Raw genomic sequence first — 21,705 nt, forward strand, 5'->3', positions numbered from 1 at the left:
CAGTGGGGAACTGGGGGCTGGTTCTTCCAAAGGCCAAAAAAGGTTTTATTGACTTCTACATGTGAATGTGTCCTCCCCCAAACTTCTCCCCTGCTCAGGAAGACTTGGACCAAAACCCCTTGGACTTGTTGATTGCTAGCAGAGCTGTATAGCAGGACTGGAGGACACCCACACCGCAAGAGCTTTTCAATAGGATTTAAATAACTTGCACTAAATTCTTTTCTGGTGGAAATAGGCAAAATATGACTGAAATGTGTGGTGCTAATTTATACCAATAGATAATTTTGCCCTTGTGCTAAATTTTCAGAGTAAACACCTTGCAGCTGTTTGTTAAAATAAAACAAAAAACCTTGGAAGTAAACCAAACCACAAGTGTGTTTCCTGTCTCCAGCCACCACACTGTAGTACATATTTGCTCTGCAGAGAATATTGTCCTTTTGGCTATGTAGAAATTACTTAAGTGCAGCTTGTTTTCAGTTAAGCTGCCAAGCTTCCATCCTGAAATGTGCGAGGATTTTTTTTAATGATGCATTTTACCCTACAGCTATGTGATATTTTACTGCAAGTCTTAATTGTTTACTGATTTTTGGAAGACTACAGAAAAATAATACAGTTATGTGCCTTGACACCTTGAACATTTAGTGTAAACCATGCTATTCATCATAATAATTTTTATTACTTTTAGTAAGATTTTGACATTGTGCAAAGATTATTTCAGATACTTACAAAACAACTTTTAGAATCCTAGAATAATTTAAGTTGGAATATTTTCTCAACATATTTTGAATTAGAATGTGTACACTGAGTTTTAGAAGCAGAGGAGTGGTACCTGATTTCCTAAATATAAGTGATAGCCCTGATTTCTGCCCCAGAATGTAAATTTATCCATGTATCTGAGCAAAATTTGCTCCCAATCTCTATTAATATTCCTCTTCCTTCCGTTGTCCAGGCTTGTGCTCGCCCTGCCTGTGCTGGAGAGGGGGTTGCAGTACATTTTGATCCAAAGGCTCTGTGACTATTGGGGCTCACTGCTTTATCTTGGGTGCAGTGTTTGCCACTGCAGCTTGCTGAGGTCCAGCCGCTTGCACGGGCAGAGTGAGGATAGCCCTGTGCTAGGGGCCAACACGTGCCTGTGGCAGAGGGCTTTCTGTGAGATCCACAGGCACAGTCCATGAGGGGAAACGCAGGGGTGAGAGGTGACTGCCTCGGGTTTGTTCAAATGCATTATTTGTGAAAAAGAAGTTGCAACCAGTAAAGCACACTTATCAAGTAGGAGCAGGCATTGTAATACTTAGAAAGTAGCTAGTGCTCTTTGAAAAACCGAGCACATCTCACTTGTTTCATTGTACAAAACTGTACGTGATGGTGATGGCCTAGGAGACTTTAACGGAGTGCTGCAGAAAATAGACTTGCTATTTCTGGAATGCTGTGCTGTTTTCACAAAGTGCTGCTTCAACTGTATAAGATTTACCATAGATAACAGCAAGCAAACATGCCCAGCATCGTCAGAAAGAAGCTCCCTTAGTATAGCAGGGATCAAGTTGACAGCAGATTTTCAGAAATGGGTTGGCAGCCCATGTGATTAAGAGACTTTTATGCTTGTCTCTCCAAGTCCTTTCTATAAATAGTCAGTGTAAGATTACAACAGCATACTAACTTTGTGTTGGCCCATATCTTACCTACCACCTTCCTGGAAAACACTCCTACCCTCCAGGCTGATGCTTTTTGTGCTTACTTTCACCCACCAGGTATAATTATTATTTATTAGAATAAAGTGCCTCATAAATTTTGATGAAAAGCATATTCCAAATCATGAGGAGTCAAAGTGGGAAGAAGCACCAAAGATTCTGAGCATGTGGGTGACTCCCCGAGGGCACTGGTCATGGCTGGAAGGCAGTGACAATAGTGAGTGGTTACCACCTTTAAAAATGCAGAGGGTTTTTTTATATATAATCTGCCTGTCTCAATAGGGCTCTGAGCTGCAGATTGCTCTGTGTGGGTGAGCCTTATCTGCGTGGAGCCTTGTTCATGGCGAGGGGAGCTGTGAGTGCTCAGCCCTGAAGCCAGCAGGTCTTTGTGTGGCCGTGCCAAACAGGGAGAGGGGACGGGGCATGCTGGGCCGAGCAGCTCTCTTCAGACCGTGCGCTTTAATGAGCTGTCAGTATGATAGAGGCTAAATTCATCAGAAGCATAAGCAGGACCGTCTCCGTTGTCTTGCATTCAGTCCGAAGCATGGGCATTTGGTTTCAGCGTACAAAAAAAGTTCTTCTTTCACTTCGTTTTTCACTCCTCTCTTCTCTCAGACAGAATGTGATGATCCGTTATCATGATATTGTCAGGTTGGCCAGGATACAGTACAAGTCACGTCCAAACTATCATTTATGATGAAATTAGATATGTGCTGAAGTCCTGAAATGTTAATACTGCACTTGAGTGCACTATAAGCAACCCTGTGATGCAGATCAGCACTCACTGCTGTGTTACAGGTTTGGGTTTTTTTTCCACCTTATCTCAGGGGAGGCAGGGCTTGCACACCAAATTGGAGCTCTTTTCTTCTGGTTGGTTAAAGAATTGTTCTCAATACCTTATTAAGTTAATTATATTGAATGCAAAATAGCCTCTAGCCACACAATATGGGTAATATGTCTTATGTGTTAAAGGTTTTCTAGCAATAAACCATCTTGGCTTCCAAGCTCCAGTTAGCAGGCCCTGCCTCATTAGCAAAGATAGGAAGCAAGCATCTATTAAGCTGCTATTGAAGTTCCTTCTCACAGGAAGTTTTAGGAGCTTAAGGGTCTGAGTAGGAGGCACAGGAAAAAAGTGCAGATATTGTTACCTGACTTCCAGTATGAGCTCTATTAAGAAAATGAAGGAACTTGACTTCTAGATCAGGCTTGCTTTTTGGGGGTATCTCTGCTGGTCACAAATCACATGTCATCCCTGACTGATATTTTGGCAGAAGTCCGTAACGTGGGCTGGGCTGTAGACATTTCTTACTGTGCAGATAGCTGCTGTTTTCACTAGCCTTGAAAGGGTGTGAATAGCTCCTGCTTCTCTCAGTGGGTTGCTCTAGCCCAATGCTGTGACTCAGTGATGATAAAGTAAATGCTTTACTGAGAGACACTGAAGTTGGCAATTCATTGGCTTTATTTTCCCTAAAAGATAAATTGCTGATTCCTTAGAGCCATCCAAAACTGGCCTTTGAGATATACAAAATAAGTCTGTCGTCTCTGAACACCATGAGGAGGGTTGGAAGGTGCTCTGCCTCGTGGTGTCTCTAGCCTGTAGGCAAAACAAGGTTAGGTTTGTGCCATAAGCTGCAACCTCTACGTGTGTTGGCACAAAACTGGAAAGAGCTTCTGGTCCTTACCTGGGCTTCAGCACTAGCACAAGCATGCAGTATTTTTGCTTGTGGTGCCTATGTGTGAAATGAGTATAGGCTAAGTTGTTCACTGTGAGAGGAATTTGGGAAGGTATTATGTATGTGTAAGTATTGGACAGACCATGTGCAGCCTCTCACGTGGCTGAGCTGACTCAGATTTCAGCCTTTTGTATAGCTGCCATTTTACTGCTCTGTTAATGAAAAGATGCATTTCTCACCTACCTCTTGTGAAGGACTTCAGAGGTTAAAGAGCAAAGCGATATTTTATTTCAGTAGGTGTCAGTCATGCGGAGAGCATTGGTGCTACATCATTAGAGGAAATCAACTTCTGTGGCTGCGGAGATATCATCGGTGGAGAGAAGTTCTGGCAGAGAACAATAACCAAAATAACAGAGTGAGGTTTAGGATGGAGCATGAGCAGTCTGTGAGAGGGATGTCATATAGCTGAGATACCTGCAATAGCTCATTCCAGCTTAGGTACCTTGGAACAGATTGTTCCCTGAGGCATCTTATAGCTTAATCTAAATCACAGATAGGCTGAAGTCATCATCGACTGAAATCAAGGGAAAACTTTCCATTGGCATAAATGACAATGATTTAGTAACCACTTAACATGGGCTGTTAAACTCTCCTTTGAAAAGTATCATTTCTTTCATCATTTTCACTACAAATAGAGAATAAAGCTGACATCTCCATTACACCAAGAATAAACATTCTGGGGGTCATGCCATTCAGGTATCAGTTTTACTGAGAAACCCCAAGGAGGCTCTGCAGGGGGAAGAAGAAGTATTTTTTGTGCTTTTGTGGTTTCTGATAAATACAGAATTGACGAAGTGAGTGATGTGTTTGCTTTCACACTGAATGCAACGGGGATGTATTTTTCAGTGTTTGCCTGACTACTTTGAATTTCAACTCATATATTACACCTACAAAATTGAAGAGTTTTTTAAATCATTGGGTCTTTTAAATAGGCACAAAATGCCTATTTTTATTAATTTGAAAAAATAATAGGTGTAAAAATTTAGGCTCTGGAAATGCCAGGAGAAAAATCTTCAATTATCTTTCTAATAATTTCAGCCAGTGCAGTGATTTTAGACTTTTCCTGAATAACTCAAGAATATCTCTGTAGATATCCTCAAGTTACAGAATTTACTCCTTGGTTAAAACCACACATGGAAATTTGAGACCCCCAAAATAGTACTTTTTGGAAGAAATGTCCACTTGAGACTGGAGAGATACAATGGCAATGCCATCTAAACATCAGTATCAGCCTTGCTTCTACACAAAGTGGAACATGGCTGATTGCTGACTCTGCAGGATATCCCCATTTTTTGGAAATCAGTTCACAATTCCTTCTTAACAAACTTGCATGATGGCTTTTTTTTCTGCCAAACTGGAAAGATGTTACTTTGTGGGATTTTTACATGTGTTAATCATAGAATGAGTTTTAGGGGAACATTGAGAAGGCCCTATATCACTTACTTCTACTTTTTAAATTATATCAGAAATCACATTGGCTTAAGTACTGATTTTTGCATAATTCTATTAAAAGGAATTTTCAAAGAGTCAGTATTTGAGTGCTTAGCACTTTTTCAAAATTAGACCCATTTAGTGGCCAGAAAAATCAGTGAGCCATTAAAAACTGAACTCCAAAAATACCTCTCTCATATAAATCTCTACACCTGAGGGTATGGCTGATCTGCATTTTCTTCAATGTAGCAAAACTTGGGTTTCATTCATGTCTTGTAACAATGGAACATTAATTGAGAGGATCAAAAGCATGCTTTCCAAAAGACATTTTTTGTCACTGCTGGTGGATTTCTGCCATGTTCCTCTGTCCTGGGGCTTTAGAAGGTTCTGGTTGAATTAATGGCTTTGATTTTTTCCACTTTGTTTCAAAGGAAGAAAATCTTTTCACTTTTTTTTTATAAGGCTTATCAGGTAAATTCTATTAAAGTATGCGAGAGTGCTTGTTAGACTTTAGATGACAGAGAAGCTTGAAAGGCTTTGGGTTAAAAGGCAGATTTCGTTAAAATAACTAATCTATGGTATTGCATTTTCCTGTTCTAAAAACAAGTTCAATTTGCTTGACTCCTGCTGGCATTAATAAACCTACTGCGCCTTCCTTTGCTTACCTGTATGACAAAGATTTTGCTTAGTTTAACCTGGGGGGTTTCCAGGCTTACAAGTCAGGGTGTAGAAAATGTACAAATGAGAATAATCAAATCGAGTTGCCTATATGGTGACATATGAGCCTGAACCTACAGGAAAGTCAGTAGGGGCAGGCACTTCAGTATGATTTTATGAATGTTTCTGCTGATTTGGTTACAGCAGTGTAACATGAAGGGTTTTTTTCTAACTACTGTTGTTACTGGGTTCAAATATAAGTGAGTATTTCCCTGACAACCTTTGAAGTAAAGCCCATGCATGGCTTTCATGCAGGTGGACTGGTCATCATTCCTGATTTCTGCTTAAGTTTCTGTGCCAAGTGCTGCTAGGGAGTTTATGACACTGAGTCCCAGTAACCTATCAGGCACTCATGAACTGGTGAATTGGTGAATTCCCAGTCCCACGGAAGTGGCAGGGTAGGAGAGATGCTTGCTGGTCCCCTGACTCCTATTGCTGGCCGCACAGCATGTGTCACTGTTGTATTGGACCAAAACCCCTCTCTCTGCTTTAACCTGTGCTCCCGGACACCCCTTCTGCTGACGAATGATCAAATAACTTCAGGTTTGCATTATTCATTCTGAAAGTCATTCCTCTTCCTTCTCTCTTCCCTGAAGACGTAGGTAATGAAAGACAAGATTAAGACACAGTTTAAGACAAATTAAATTGACGAATTCTTTCAAAAACTCAGGCTCCCAGCCAGAAAGGGGAACCAAGGCCAAACGGCTCTCCCCAGCAGGTAGGGATCCTCACCAGCTCCTTACAGATCAGTGAAAGTGTGTCCTGCTAATGTAGGCCAATCTCAGAGCTTATCCTTTCTCTCCCAGCTGTCAGGATTTCCTAAATAAATTCCTGAGTAATCCAGCCACAGGCATCAAGGAGAGGAGGGTTGGGAATCATCCAGGCTCTAAGAGAGGTACAAGAAGGTTTATGACCTTTTTTGAAGGTTTCCTCTACTCACTCTTGTTTTCTTTCATATCTCTCCCATTTGTTTTGTGACTTTCACTGTATAAGGTCCATTTCTTCTCCCAGCAAAGTTGTTAGGTGTTTGTCATCCATTCCAGCGGGACCAGGAATCAACTATAATTGCAAACCTGCTCACTTCAGCCTTTCCTTGCCAAGCTGATCCTGCCAAGTTTTAGCTTAATTTTTCTTTTTTTTTAACAAGAAAAAATAAGTAAATAAATTTGAATAAAAATTGAACTGATTCATCCAACCAAAGTGAAATGGTTCTTTTGGAGGCACCTCTAGGGAAAGCAAATAATCGACAAGTTGCATTTAAAAATCATGAGTAAAGATGCTGATGGGCCCTGGTCTTAATCCAGAAATTCATTATCTAAGGTACAACAGAGTGTAGGAGACCCAGGTTCAGTTCTCTCACCTGCCTGGGAGAATTTGAAGCCATGTCTCTGGCTTTCCAAGGGAGAGCCTGACCTGCAACCAGCTTCTAGAGCACCCTAGAGGAGGAGTGTCCTCCCCTCAGAGCCTGACATTCATTCAGTTCGGCAACGTATAAATAGGCATTTGTTAGGGCAAGGCTCAGAAACTATGGATATCCTGTCTGGGTGAGTGAGCTGACCATCGTGCTAGAGAAACTCTCATTTCTCTTTCAATAACTATTCAACTACTTCATGTCATGCAGAACAGTTAGATCAGGAGGGGTTGAGGGAATCATGTCTCCACCATCAGTACCTTGGACTGCAACCCACTTGATACCTCCTTAGAAAAGATCAGTGTCTTCCAGGAGGGAGCCTGATCTGCCCCTATAGACCTGGGTTTGGATTGTCCAGCAGCCTCTACACACCACAGCCAGAGACCAGCATAGCCGTGCTCAAGTAAACCCTGTAACCGGAGCTTACTTCAATGTGGGTCGTGTGCTGGGAGAGAGGCTGAGCTGCCTCTTCTCATGTTGCATCTAGTACATGGTCTGTCTCTAGCAAGGTTCAGTTGCACCTTATGTTTGTCCTTGGTTCTGAATAATTTCTGTAAATTGCTCTTGACCCCAAGTACGAGTCTCCTTCTGACCAAGATGGGTGTGCAGTTAGCCCTTTGTCATGCATATGTCTCCCCTCTCTTTATGGAGAAGCTACAGAAGGTGCGGTCTTTTCTCTAAGACTTCAATACAAAAGGAGACAAATACAAATAGACAAAATGGAGAGGACTGTATTTAAATTTTGCTAAATGCTGTCCATGTGCTTGGGCTGTAAAGGATTCAGTGAGGACAGTCCCTAACAGACTTTGTCTCAGAATCCGATTGCTGGATTATCTTCATTGTCCCTCTCACCTTTCACTGAAATGTGGTCAAATAACTTGCTTCTTGGCAGCAGGTGTGGGAAGTCGCTGCCTGGTTCCCACTCACAGGCAATTGGCTGCTTCGCTTTCCTTTATTCCTTTTATTTCCTTTTGCAGGGAAGGCTGCTTCTCCCCCATCAGCCCAGAGGCATGTCCCCTTGTGCAGTCTTTCATGTGCCACAACCGAACGTTCATCCTGGATGGCCACGTGCAGCTGAAGACAGGTCTGCAAACCCAGGAGCGACACCTTTTCCTCTTCACAGACCTTCTGGTTGTTGCCAAGTCCAAGTGAGTATGGTACCTCAGGCACTGCTCCTACAGAGCAGCCCTTCTTCTCAGCAGAGCATAACATGGATTTCCATAATGCTTTTTTAGTAGCAAATCTTCCCTAAATCATAAGGAAGCTTTTTATTTGGTCAATGGAAGTTAGGTGCCTGACCTCTTCAGGCACCTTTGAAAACCCCATAGCCATAGAGGAATTCCAGGATGCAAGATTTTAAAGAAGTATCAGATGTTCTTGAATATATTGCTTGCGTTGTATCATCTTCCCTGCTTTGGGAGTGCAGTGTTGTAGAAAAGATTCATCGGTGCTCGACTGTGTCCGTTGTGCTGCCTTCAGCTGACTGTTGTGTTTTAGACAGGTCATCTTCAGTCCTATGGGGTGCACGTAACACCAGTGGCCGTGTCGCAGAGGGGCTACAGGTCTTAACGCTTTCCTGGAAGCTGCTTTGATGCACACCAGTGATGAGCAGCTGTATAAAAATAGAGATTGCAGGCGGCATCACAGTGTCCATCTCTGTAGGTTGTGCTGTGCCAGGAGGAGCGTGGGGAAGGGGAAGGAGAAAGGAAGTGATGCTGAGCAGTCTGGGTAGTGTTCATGTGTAATCAGGCTTGCTGCTGAGCTCTGATTATTCACTCTACCGTTCACAATTAAATCTGATTTACAAGCTGTGTCTAGCATGCCAGCTTTGTGCAGCATTTGTGGTTTAAGGCAATTTTAGAGGGTACTTTCACTTGTTGTTATGGGTTATGGGGAAATAATAATAAAAAATCGTGATGCAGCTTCATTCTCTGTTAGACACTGTGCGGTTTCACAGGGTGGGTAATCTCAATGTGAATCCTGGGCTTTTGCAATGTGTCTTTTCGCTTAAGCAATTGTTTCAGAGGCTGCTGGGAAAAGCCAGAATAAATCTGTGTTTTCTGTAGAAATCTGAGCTGTGTCCGTTTGAATCACACATAGTAAATGTAACCCCCCCCAGCTGAACTCCTTCACTTGATGTAGTGTGACAACACAGAGGATATTTTACCCAAAACATGTTCCACTACGGGTGGGTGGTGAACATAAGGATATTTAGGGGAAATCTTCCTATTCTACCAGCAGTAGCAGTAATAGCATTGTTACTGTATTTATGTATGTTTGTGTCACCTAATTTAAGCTTTCAAATGTTAAATATTTGCAATTTACCTAGGCTTCTAGGCTCCTTTTATAGTCACTGAGGGAAAACCAGCACTTTCCTGCAGCAAGCTCACCTGACCCTGAAAGAGTGCTGACAGTGGGTGAGGGCAGTCACACTCTTGGGGGTCTCTCACTCTGTCCACTGGCTATTCAGTGGGCATAGTCTCACTAGCTTAGGTCTAAGCTCCTAAATTGTAGAAGACTGAAGTCAGGTGAGATGAATCCCTCCCTCCCTGGTCAGCATGCTGAGCAGAAGCAATGTTACAATGCCAGGCTGAGCTGCACGTTACTGCAGGTTTGGCTGGGTCCCAGTGGGACTATTTGCATAGTAAAGCACTACTCTGTGTAACCACTCCAAAATCTGGTCTCCAGGGAGTAGTAACGGCTCTTACAGCATTTGATTTAGTGTGGTGAAGAGTCTGCAATGTTTGAAGAAGGTGGAACAGAACAAATGGTGCTTCTGCATGTGAAAAAGGGGGATCAAGTCTTTGCTAGAAATGGTAAAAATAGTATTTTGAGTGATATTACTTCATGTATTTTAAAGAACTAATTGGGATATTCTCTCTACAGCTGCCCTGTCAGCAATTAAAGCATCAGAGCTGTCACTAATGAATACTTCTTAAAAATCAGCATTTTTAAAGATATCTCACACTGAAATACCATTGCTGATTCCTAGAGGGAAAACCTGAGTGGTGTGTATTACTATGCAGCTGTGACTATTGATTGTTATTGACTTTTTAACAGCTGATGCAGAGTCAAGACAGCAGATCACCAGGACAGAGTTAATGATACAGTTGAATCTGACTTAACTTCAGAATTATTCCTTGTGAAGGTGCTAAAAATTTGTAATACTCTTCTGTGTTAAGTAGTTTTTCAGCTTGGGGCATATAAACACCTAAGATATCTTAGGTACAGCTTGGTGCTGTACTGGTGTCAGCTCAGCTGCAGGTAGCCAGTCACTGTACAAAGAGAGGTCATGTATAGTTAGACTTCATACGATCAGCAAATGGGTACAGGTTTTTCCTAAAGAGAGCAAGTATCTTGTGTCCTCTGAGCTTGCTGAGTAAAATCCTGCACTCCTGAGCTCCTGCTTAAAGGCAGTGAATTGGCATTGCTCCCATGGAAATTTGTAGGGGGTAAGTCCTCTCTACAACTGGTCTGTGTATGACTTTGGACAAGGTGCATGTGGGTTCGTTTTCTGCTACTTTCTAATAATTTTTGAAATGTAGACTGTTATCTTTTCAGATTATGTGTTAGCCCAGCTTATAACAAATAATAACACTCACATGCTGTCCTTCTTTGTCTGCTGCCCCACCTTTTACTGCCTTCGTGTGAGGAATAAGTCATAAATTGATTGAAAGAGTTTTTCTTACTAAACCAATATTAACTATGTAAAATGTTATACTGTTTTCTATATATTTCTATATATATATTAGATTTCTTACAGAGAGTGCGTGTTTTAATTTGGCAGAGTAAATACTTCAAGGATCTGTCAGTTCAATGATCAAGGTTTCTTACATAAGTTTTTGTGTGGGAGGCACAGAGAAATGGCTTCCTCTTTCTCCTTTGTAATATGCACATGCGTATATACACATACATTTTAAGGTTATTTTCCCAGCGTGGCCAGACATAGAAATTGATGGTTGAGTACATACATGGAATTACGGTAGCAATCTCACAGTAGATCCATTAATGCTTTTGTCAGAGGGTCCTATTAAGAAGATTAGCAAATCTAGTGAGAAGTTAATCTTCCATCTGTTAACAGCTGCAAGGTATCCAATTGCCACTTACAGAAAGCAAAAGGAACTGAGTTTACTCTGCAGAGGTGGCACAGTTTGGCATGTGTCGATACCTACACCATTGATGTTCATGATTTTTTCTGTTGATTTCAGTGGACTCTGGATCTACCTGATATTTACAGTGTGACACTTGCAAGGGGACTTAATTCCTTAAAAAATAAAGAAAATCTTTGTTAGATTTTTACTCTTTCCATTTTTCACATATTCAGTCATGCTGCTTCCTTAGTGATGATATATTCATTTCTAGAGGTAATGCTTTGGCACTTAAATAGAAGACCCTCATTTCACAAATATTGAGAACCCATGGATTGCATAAAGGACATGGCAGATAGAGATAAAATTATCCTTCAGGCTCTTTAGATGTTAATGGAGGCTACTGTTTCAGCACCTCTGGAAACCAGGCCACTTGAATACTGATAATAGCTGAGAGCTGTGACTAGGCATGGCAAACGGGGTAAGAATATACATCAAGCATGATTGGAGAACATTTTTGTCCTTCTGCCAACACCCTGCTGACACCCGCTACTGGCACTGCAGGGGTCTGGCTTTATGAAATGTAAATGTTAAAAAAAGTGAAACAGCATGTAGAGAGTTCACTGTACTGGGTAATGGGAAAAAGAAATTGAGGAGAAAGGCATGGTCAACAGATTGATTCAGTGCAGTCAGACCAGGCATCCATTTATTAACATCTACATTAGAATTCATAGCTGTATTTTTTTGTAAATCTGCATTTTCAGCGTTCATTCTGTGATCAGTCAGTTACAATTATTTCTGTATTCTTGACAGATCTTACTTGTTGCATCACAAACTGATTCGTTGACAAGCATGTTGAAGTGTTCTCCTGTACTTTAAGTTTCTCTTTGATGGGGTAACAAAACATAATAGAGTAAAGAGAGGTGAAATGTACAGCTGACCAGGAAACACCATGGTATAGTTTAAAAAATGCATGAACTTGAGATGGTATTTTACAGTATTTTATGGCGATCTAGTTGAAGTGCACCTTTTTGGCAGGTGTGATATGCAGTGATGGTCCTTTCTTGCCCACCACTGTAAGCGCTGCTGGGTTATTAGTGTTGCTGTACCCCACTACACCTGCTAGCATAATGTCAGCTGGGAAGCTCAGACCAGTCAGGTTCATCTATGTCCTCTTCAAAGCTGCAAGGTTCAAGTACTTTCATGTTTCAGACTGTATTAGTTCAGTCTGTCCTAAATCAAATACCTTGTAAATGAGACTAATCTCAGAGAAGGTAGTCCATGTGTATCAAAGCTTTAAGAAACTGCTTACCTGGCATATTTATTTATAGAGCACTAATCACCATGGTGCCTGGCACTGTCCCCATCCACATTTGCAACATGGTGTTGAGCTGACACGCTCTTGCTTGCACTCCTTGGATTAGAAGGGCAAAACATTTTCAGGGAGGGGACACTTTTCCTCCAGCCTTTCCCTGCTGGCCCAGGAGAACCATAGCTCAAGGCTTCTGCAACCACAGTCTGCAAGGCCTCTAGTGCGACCCTGCCTTGAAGTGAGCGGCTGTTGCGTTGCTACAGAGCTGGACTGACTTTGTGAGATTGTACTTGTTTCTCACATAGCACTGGTGCCCACCAGTCCTACAAAGGAAGTAGACTTATCATGAGAAATTAAGTGGAAGAAAAGAGTTGAAATAAAAAAATGAAAGTCTGTAAATTTGACCTTTACTGTTCTCTAATGTTTAGTAGGATAAAACAGAGGAAGGGCCAAATTTAAAAAAAAATGGGGAAATTATGTATCTTCCTTGTAGATGAAGAGATATTTTGAGAATGCACGAAGTCCTGGCTCATTCTCCACGTGCAGTGGGCTTAAAGCTACCATGCAGCTAGTTCGTGGAGGCTGTACGTGACCTGTGCTGTAGTTAACACAAATTGTTCTGCTTGTTCTTTCTTCAGGATTGCCTAGTTGTCACTGCTTAAACTGACCATAGTTGTTGACCCTGGGGCTAAGCAATCCAACTATTCTGTAAGCTCCTCAATGGCATTAAAGTCACTGAAAGGAGAGTCCAACACAAGTGGCAATCTTTGCCTCATGGCAAGATTTGGAGGGGAGCTCAAGACATAGGGCTTTCCCCCAAGAAGGGGGATGTCCAGGGATGCCATAAGCAACATATTTATCCCACATATAAGATATCTGTTGATCCCATTTAGATGAGAAATTGATACATTTTTATATGCAACCCAAATAAAACATTGTTTTCTTTAACTAAAGCAGAGGTGCCTCTTCCATCAGCTCCAATGCAAGCTTCACATGTGCCTGAAGGAAGAAGAAACTCTGAGTTGTTTAACCTGCCTTGCTATGTTTTCATGTGTGTGACATACCTGTGAATTTCTGCCGGCAGGTCACACTCTCATTTCAAACTGAAGTGCCAAGCACGTCTCTGTGAGATGTGGACAGCATTTTGTACAGAAGAAGTCTGTGAAGGCAGCACAGACCCAGAGAGGTCCTTTGTTTTGGGCTGGCCCACCACAAACTGTGTGGCAAATTTCAGGTAAGAATTGAGATACGTTTTATTTACCAAGTTACTTAAATGTTTTTAGGCTGACAGGTAACAAGACTATCATGGATTCATTTCAGCACCAGTGAAGGTGGGAAACAGGAACTTACTGATTCTTAAACCGATTACTTCTACTGCTGTGAGCAAGTCATTTACCCTCCATGCCTCATCTTCTGTCTCTCTGCAAATGTGGCAGTGATACTCGCTTATCACTTAAAAATTTGAGAAAATATGTGATTTGGCAAAGCACTGTCTGTGCTGCAAACTTGCTCAGTGGAAATTCTCTTTTTTTGGGTATAATTTGACAAACACCTTGGCTAATTAATAAGATGAACTACAAATAGTAAACAGCTAAGCTAATGAAAGGATCAAAGAGACCCTTGTAGGACACTTTTAAACAGAAGAGCTTGTATTGGAAGTAGCAGGAAACATACAGTGAAATACTGACCTTGTCCAATTTCTCTTTTTAATTTAATTGTGCCAGAGAAAATGTCAAAATTCCTCTTAAAGCAGAATCTCTGAATTTTAATAGAGAGAAAGATTTTTGGTCTGTCTTTGCAGCATTGCCTGTAGGATACATAAGGGCTGTAGAGGTAATTTCAGTGATTAGGCTAATTTTAGTCTCAGCAGGAGGGCTCTGTCGTCACTTTGGATAAGGGAAGGCACCATCTCCCTGAAATCCCAGCTGCTTAGTAATTTGGCTGGGTCTTGGAAAATGCATTTTCCTCTTTACCAACAGAGAGCAAAAGCTGACGCATGCAGCTTAATTTGTATGTCACATTGTCTGTATCCGAAGAGAATGCTGTGCACAAACTGCTCTCTGTTGAGCTGGTTGTGCTGTTTATGTTTTTTTCACTTAATAGTCCTGAAACAAAGCTGAAATTTTCTATTGATTTTCAGTTGAACTCTTGCCAATAAACATGAGCTTTGATCTAGAGACAGTACGTGATCCTTTATAGCTATCAGAAAGTAGTTGGATAGGAAAGCAATAGCTTCAATCAAGAGTCAGAGATTTTATAGAAGTGAAATTATTTTATGTCTGGAGGTACACAGAAAACTATAAAACACCATGCATGAGTCTGTAGATGCATATCTGACAGAATTGAAGCAGCCAAAGCAGAATCACATTTTTAATGTTTATAAAGTGCATCCACCTCACAGCATCATTCAGTATGTTTGTAGTTCCTTAAATGCCTGCTCTGAAAATTTGAAGAACTTGATTTGCAGAAGCAGCAGTGGGAATAGCAGTTAGTCCATCTGGGGCAGGATTTAAATCAAGAAAGCTGAAGCAAAATTAGGTTAGATTCCTTGCACTATCCTATTATTAGCTACATTTAACTGGACAGTTTGTATCCTTGAAAGTGTATAAATGAGATAAAGATAAAAGAGATAAGCCTTCAAATGTCCAAAGTTAAACCCTATGAAGTACAATGGGACCTTTTTTCATTGTGGCTTTTGTGTACTTTGTAGTGTGGTGATAAACCAAGTAATAAATAAGAAGAGAATTAGAATAGTGAAAGTGGAAAGAAGTCTATATACTAGAGGAAATACCTTTAAACTTTTGAAGTAAGCTCTTATTTTAAAGTGCCCTCCTCTTCTATTTGGACATTAGTTTAAGAACTCAACCCATTTCCTAGTGAATTCACTGGTAAAGCTTTAACTTCTGTGATAAAACCTGGTAACTGGGGCTTTTGATCTCCGTGGCAGGCTTTTCAGTTGATTTTGCAGGGAAACAGATTTTTCATTCAAATCTGGAAAAATCTTTCAGTTTTTGTAAGTGTTTATGGAAATTGCAACCAAGAAGCAGTCCATTCCATCGTGGCTTGTACGAGGGCTATTTTGGTATTAGAATGATGGCTGATTTGTCCCTGGTTTTTTATAATTCTTGCAGGTCTGCAGAACAAAAGGAAACATGGCTGTCTTTTTTGCAAAGGTACTTTATTATACAGTCTTTGAAGACACTGAAGAGAGTCCCAGTCATCTAGACCAGTGATTCCCAAGCTGTGGTACTATGCCATCATGACAGATAAGCTCTTTCAGAGTGATATTAAGAAAAAAAATCTCATGTCCTCTCCCTGCAGAAGGTGGTATGTGCCGTTCATGCGATGATCACTACGCAAGGAGGGGAGCGCTTCCCTGTGCCTGAACATGGCTCAGCACAAAACTGGAGCAATTCCTATCACACACAGTCCCTTCCCTATGCATCTGTAGGAGCCTCTGCCACCATCGCTCTAGTTGAGCCTGGGGCTCTTTCCATGGTGATGGCATGTAAGCAAGCCCAGCTCAGGAACCTCTGCTCTAACCTATCTGCTGCTCATGGCTGGCTGTATTTTGGCCTTACAAAATGGACCTCAAGCTGGAGGGTATGGTGGGAGGGTTTGTGTGAATAGAGCTGTCTTATTTCAGTGTTTGGACAGAAAACTACTAGTCATGGTTTTTCTTTCTGGTCACCTAGTTCTGCTGGTTGAGGTTTGTGTTTTTATCTGATTCTTCAGAGTTCCTGGGGTTGTTTAAATCATCCTTTCTGGAGATGATTTCTAATTCACTCGTCTCCTGTTCAGCCCTTTGAACTGGTCCATACCATGCGATGTAACTGATTCCAGTAGGAACCTGTACTGCAGACTGAGGCATCACAATGATGGGTAGATTTAGCTTGATTTTTTAAATCCAGTTTCTCTGCTGCTTACACTGATTTCTACAATGAACTTCAATACAGCAGGGCATTACTGGGGGCCACAGTCAGCATCCCTTCCAGACACTGCTGGATGCTTTCTTGTCCTCAGAGATCTTTCTACCACAGTACATCTGCAACAATCTGCTTCTTATCCAGTTATTGCTTGATTGTTATTTAAATCTTGATCTTGCTATTTATGCTTACAATATTAAAAATTCACTTGTTTTGTACTTGTTTTGTCAGTCGAATAAGAGAAGAGAAGGAAAAAGACTATCCTAAAAGCATTCCTCTGAAGATAATTGCAAAGGATGTGGGAACTTGTGCATATGTAAGTGCTCTTGAGCTAAATGGGGGTCTAAATCCACATCACCTATGAGTGCTAGTCACCTGTAAATCCTTTGGACATTGGTAGAGTTCCTTTGGGTTGCAACCTTTTTTAAGGATCCAGCCCCTGTAAAAGACTTGGCATATGCAGCCCTGAAATGTTCATTTCCTGTGTTTAATAATTGAGTTCCTTTTTAAAGACAGTGTGCTTGGTAAGAAATACTGGTTCTGGCACACAAACTAAAGCGTGAAGTCCCAAGAAACACCTCTAGCAGAACTTATGCAGAAGCATCTTCAGAAATGCCAGTACAATGTACCCTTTTTTTGCTTGTAAAACTGATCTAAACCCACAGCTGTCTTCATTCAATTCTGCAAAGTTGCAATGTGTTTTATTGTTTATAATGATCATAAGTCAGTAAAGCTGTGTATATGAACACCCTGAAATTGCCTTAAGCATGTTTTTCATCAACTAACTGATGTTGGTAAATTTATAGGCACAAGGTAAATCGGTAAAGAAAGGTCATCCACAGGGTGATTTGCACCTTTTTTACTAAGTCATTTCTAACCAATTTAAACTAAATTCTTGTATGTAGCCAGTTCCCTAGGGATACCTTAGCATTCAGTGATAATCCATCCATTCTTCGCCTGCTTCTTATACATTTGTCCTTTCTTTCTAACTGTGCTTTTAAGACCTGTATTTCATGCTCAGAAGCCTAAAGAGCATTTATAAGGACATGAGAAATTTTTACAGAAGTTAGACTTCATTGGACGTCTTTGCCCAACAGTGAATCTCCACTTAGAATTCTGTATTTGCGTAGACCTAAGCATAAAGGAGTCTGCCTTTTTTCAGAAAATCTTTATTAAGGTAAATGATAATAGTTAGAATTGCCAGGTTGATAAGACAAATGTTAATAAACAATGACAGTAATTGTGATGATAGTTCAAATGCAGGACTGCAGATCAAGGTATGCTCAGGTGTAAATGTCTATAAATCATACATGCACTCAGGTGTTGCACTCTTGTACCAGGGTTTGTTTGGGTTTTTTAAAATGTCTTTTCTCCTTAGCTATAATTAGCTCATGTGCTAAATATCGTTTCCTGATCCTGACAGTCCTAGAAACGACACACTGTAGTCTAGCTATTATCAGTAATAAAACAGTGGAAGAGCAGATGGAAACTTTGTGATGCAAATAGTTCTTATGGCACTGTGGTCCCTGTGCTACAGCAGCTGGAGATGCCCAAGAATTATTTCATTTTTGGAGGGTAGGGAAGGCTGAACACAAGACACAAACCATTTTATTATATTCTAGCCAAGGGCAAAACTTATGCAAATGTGCTGACCTACTCCTGAGAGCCAGATGTCATTGCTTCAGGCAAATGTTAAATTTTTTATGGTATGAGCATTCAGATATGTCCTGAAGCAAGATATACAGTATTCTCACTACTTTCCTTTGATTGCCATGGCAGCTTGTTACCGTCAGAGACTTACACAAATGTACAGCTCAGATCTTTTCTAAATGCAAAATGACAGGGGTTTGTTTCACCTGAACATCCCATGGCCAGTATAAAATTGATATGCTACACAGAGGAGCAGGGTATAGCAAACAGTCTTGGGACTGGCAGTGAACATTTACATCCCGGCTCTGCCACCTTCCCTTCTTTGGGCCATTGGATACGCCTGGGCGGTTTGTTGCAGTAGCCATGCGTTTGTTCTGCCAGGGCTTTTAGGCTGGCCATGAACCAGCTGCAATCCAAAAGCTGTGTAGTCTTGCTAGCAGAGCCAAACTAGCATGCCTCTAAAGAGGGCTTAGTAACTTGTGCTTGATGTGTGGGAGCTGCCTGTCAGCTTGGAAGTGAGGCCAGCATGGGTGTGATGGTGCAAGCAAAAACCACTCTGGACACGCTCTCCCCACTTGTTTTTGCCTCTGCAAGGTGATGGCAGCGGTGCTGCCACATCCCAGCAGGGCTGAGTTTGGAGTCATTAATCCTGGTGTGTTTGAAATGCGCTGCCCTGCATAAGAGCAACCCATGGTGCGGAGGTAGAGAGCATTGCCCAGCTGTACGGGAGTAGTACTGGTGCCAGGCGGCAGGTGCTGAAATCTCACTCTGGAAAGGCTGCCTTGTTGGAAGGCGGCACTTCCTCCAACACGAAGCTCGGCACTTTGTGCTGGTCACCATAGCTATTTAGAAAGCAGTGTTTCTGCAGATCCATGCTTTTCCATAGTGCTGATCAGCAGATTCTGGAGGATGCTGGAGAGGTAGCATTTTAACTGGATGAAAGATTACCAACAGGAAGCGTTTCTGGTATTAAGCCAAATCTAGCTTTGAGAAGTCTATATAGAAAGTGGCAAAGGATATAGAGATGAACAGCCTGTGTACAGTGTTTTCTTACCAGGGAGATCTTCAAAAGAAAAGGACAGAAATTATTAACAATTGATATGAGAATCTCTTATTTCACTGAAAAACTCCTTTTTTTTCCCAAAGGAAACTTGTATGCTTTGAAATTAATCAAACCATTAAGTTTCCCTCATGCAGTGTCTAAAGTTCAGTTAGTGGCTGTGTCTTTTTGCATATTTTAATGTGGAGGTCTTGCCCCCAGTAATCATGGCACTCTCCTGTCTGATGGAGCTGTTGGGGAAGCAGGGACCAAATACAGAAAGTATGTGACAAAGCAGAGGAATCAAACCTCGGTCTCAGACAGCTGGGTCTTTATCTATGTAGTATAACTTATTTATTAAGTAAAATTTTAACAGGATACTGTCCATTTTTCAACAATGAATTATGCAGAGCTATTGCACTTCAGATACTCTTTGCAAATGCAGATTTTTAATGCCACTTTCCTCTTCTGCTTTTTTCTGTTCACAGTCAAAAACCCTAAGTGTAACCAATGTTGATACAGCAAATGATGTAATTCTCATGGCCCTGCAGCAGCTGGGAATTAATGTAAGTCCTTGCACCAGTTTTAATGAGTCCTTTTGTAGTCATTTTAATAACCAAATCTTCTCTTGCACTTTTTCCAAGTTTTAGGATATGAACATTAATTAAATCCTTTGTAATAGCAATTCAGTGTTGTTAAAATGAAGCAAAAGTGCATAGGTAATATATAGACCTCCAGAGATCATCAAGTGCCTTAAAAGTTTTGAATAAGTCTCTCATCCCTGTAAGGGGTCCATCATGTTTGAATTTTCTTTTAAATCTGTTTTGCTGATGCCTAGGAGGAGATATCTTGACACAAGAAGTGAGAGTTTCATACAGCTCCTTTTGCATACTTCAGTATGCAGGGAACCTCCTGACCTGCTAGTCAGTTGGTTTCAAAATGTGCAAACATGCATGATCAGCTGTGTCCCCAGATTGCAAGGACAAGCACTGCTCTCAAGTGTCCAAATCAGACACTCTAAATATCCATGGACCTTTAGTGTCATGTGAGATATAAATGTAACTGAGTGATTGCACAGAATCTGAAGGCACCCAATTTAAGCAATGGCCTGAAACTGTTTTGGGAAAAGGCTTTTACAGGACTTACAATAATGCAGGATAGTGCACTGAGCAGATGCAGTGCACTAAACCGGACAAGGTAGTGCCTCAAGTGTAGTAATGAATCAATGCCAGGGACAAGAATTCTGGCTCCCTTATTCTGTTTCTCTCATTGTTTCACAATGTGGCTCCAACCAACACCCATGGTCATAGAAGTCCCTGGATGACAGCTTTTTTAACTGGCCTGTCAGTCTGCTGCGTGGGTAACAAGATTTTTTAAAATGTCTTAGTCTTGATGTATACATTGATCTCATTGCATGGAATCTGGCAAGTCTTTCCGTACCACAGCCCTGAGTGTGAAGAGTCAAATATGACAAATGCCACTCTTATGCTTCCCCGGGGCTTCTGGAGACCCCCAGCAAAAGCTAAGAGTAACCTCAGAATTTGCCTTCCCTAGCATTCATTATCCCTAATTTATACAGGCTTTTAATGCATCCAGGGGCCCATTATGCTAGCTTGGTATTTCCTAGGTACAGCAATTTCTGTCTGTCTTGTTATGGCTCAGACATCCCATTTACACCAGGGCTGTGGCCCTGGCCCAAGCTCAGAATCCAGCAGTCTATCCAATTAAGGTAGCTCTGGAGTTGATAGAGGGACTGCAAGGTGAAGAGGATGGGATGTGAGTTAAAATCCATCCCATTGTCTACCCTAGTCTGCACCAAAAATCAAGAGACTGCTATATTACAACTGCAAGTCTTTACTATGATGTGTTTCATTTTTACCCATTTTATGGGTGTCATTTGCACTTCCTCATTTTGTGTACAGAAAAAACAAGAAAATGGTAGTATTGGAAGAGAATATTTTGTTTGAGATGAGCAGGAGGAGGAGCTGGTTAGGTTTCAGCTTTGTGTTCTTTTGTATGTATCACAATCAACCCTTTCCTCCTCTTTACATGTTTATTTCAAGTGGAAAAAGAATGAAAGCCATCTGAAAGATGTAAAATCTTGCCTGCAGAATTATTTTCCCAAGTAATATACCACATTTTTCACTGCATCTTCATAGCATAAAACCTTTTTCATTAGAGGCATATCATAAGATTAGCAATAAAATCAAACAAGCTAAATAAATTAAGCTGTAGCTGGTATATCAAACACCCAACCCCCTCACAGGATTGTTCTGACTGCGAGGAAGCTTTTCCTTATGTGCCGTCTCGAGGTTTTTTATTTATGTCCAGAGAGAACCACTTGAAAGGAGCTCTACGACTTTTCAATGGCAATTATAAAAACTACATTTCACATGTTGTGTGATTAATGGGGCTATTACTTTGGCTGAGTTCACTCTGGTTTAACGCATCAGGGTTTTTCCCTCTGTGGTTTGTCTGCTAAAATGACAACTAGTTCGTGCAAAATGGCATTGATCATCTGTTCCAAATTACCAAGTGGGGGAGAAAGAAGGGCCTTGGCTTTCCCAGCTCCGTAAGTACACTTGCTGATTTTTCTGGGACAGTCACATTTATACTGACAAATGGCCTCATAAAGCCCATAAAGGACAACATTTGCAATCAAGAGATGAGCAGTCTGCCTCCTGAAACTGTGCTTACTAGCTCTTTCCCT

At 41.2% G+C, this 21,705-nt stretch overlaps 1 protein-coding gene across 1 annotated transcript in view; it reads left to right on the top strand.

The window, feature by feature from the left end:
* ARHGAP20 (Rho GTPase activating protein 20) overlaps positions 1 to 21,705 on the top strand; it is a 63,512-nt gene that overhangs the window by 21,736 nt on the left and 20,071 nt on the right. Inside the window, exons 3-7 of the mRNA XM_072855029.1 lie at positions 7,958 to 8,128; positions 13,465 to 13,614; positions 15,512 to 15,553; positions 16,538 to 16,622; positions 19,484 to 19,561. Of these exons, the coding sequence (XP_072711130.1) occupies positions 7,958 to 8,128; positions 13,465 to 13,614; positions 15,512 to 15,553; positions 16,538 to 16,622; positions 19,484 to 19,561 (526 nt within the window). The remainder of the gene's footprint in view (positions 1 to 7,957; positions 8,129 to 13,464; positions 13,615 to 15,511; positions 15,554 to 16,537; positions 16,623 to 19,483; positions 19,562 to 21,705) is intronic.

The sequence above is a fragment of the Ciconia boyciana genome, chromosome 1 (assembly GCF_034638445.1).
Source record: "Ciconia boyciana chromosome 1, ASM3463844v1, whole genome shotgun sequence".
Classification (NCBI taxonomy): Eukaryota; Metazoa; Chordata; class Aves; order Ciconiiformes; family Ciconiidae; genus Ciconia; species Ciconia boyciana.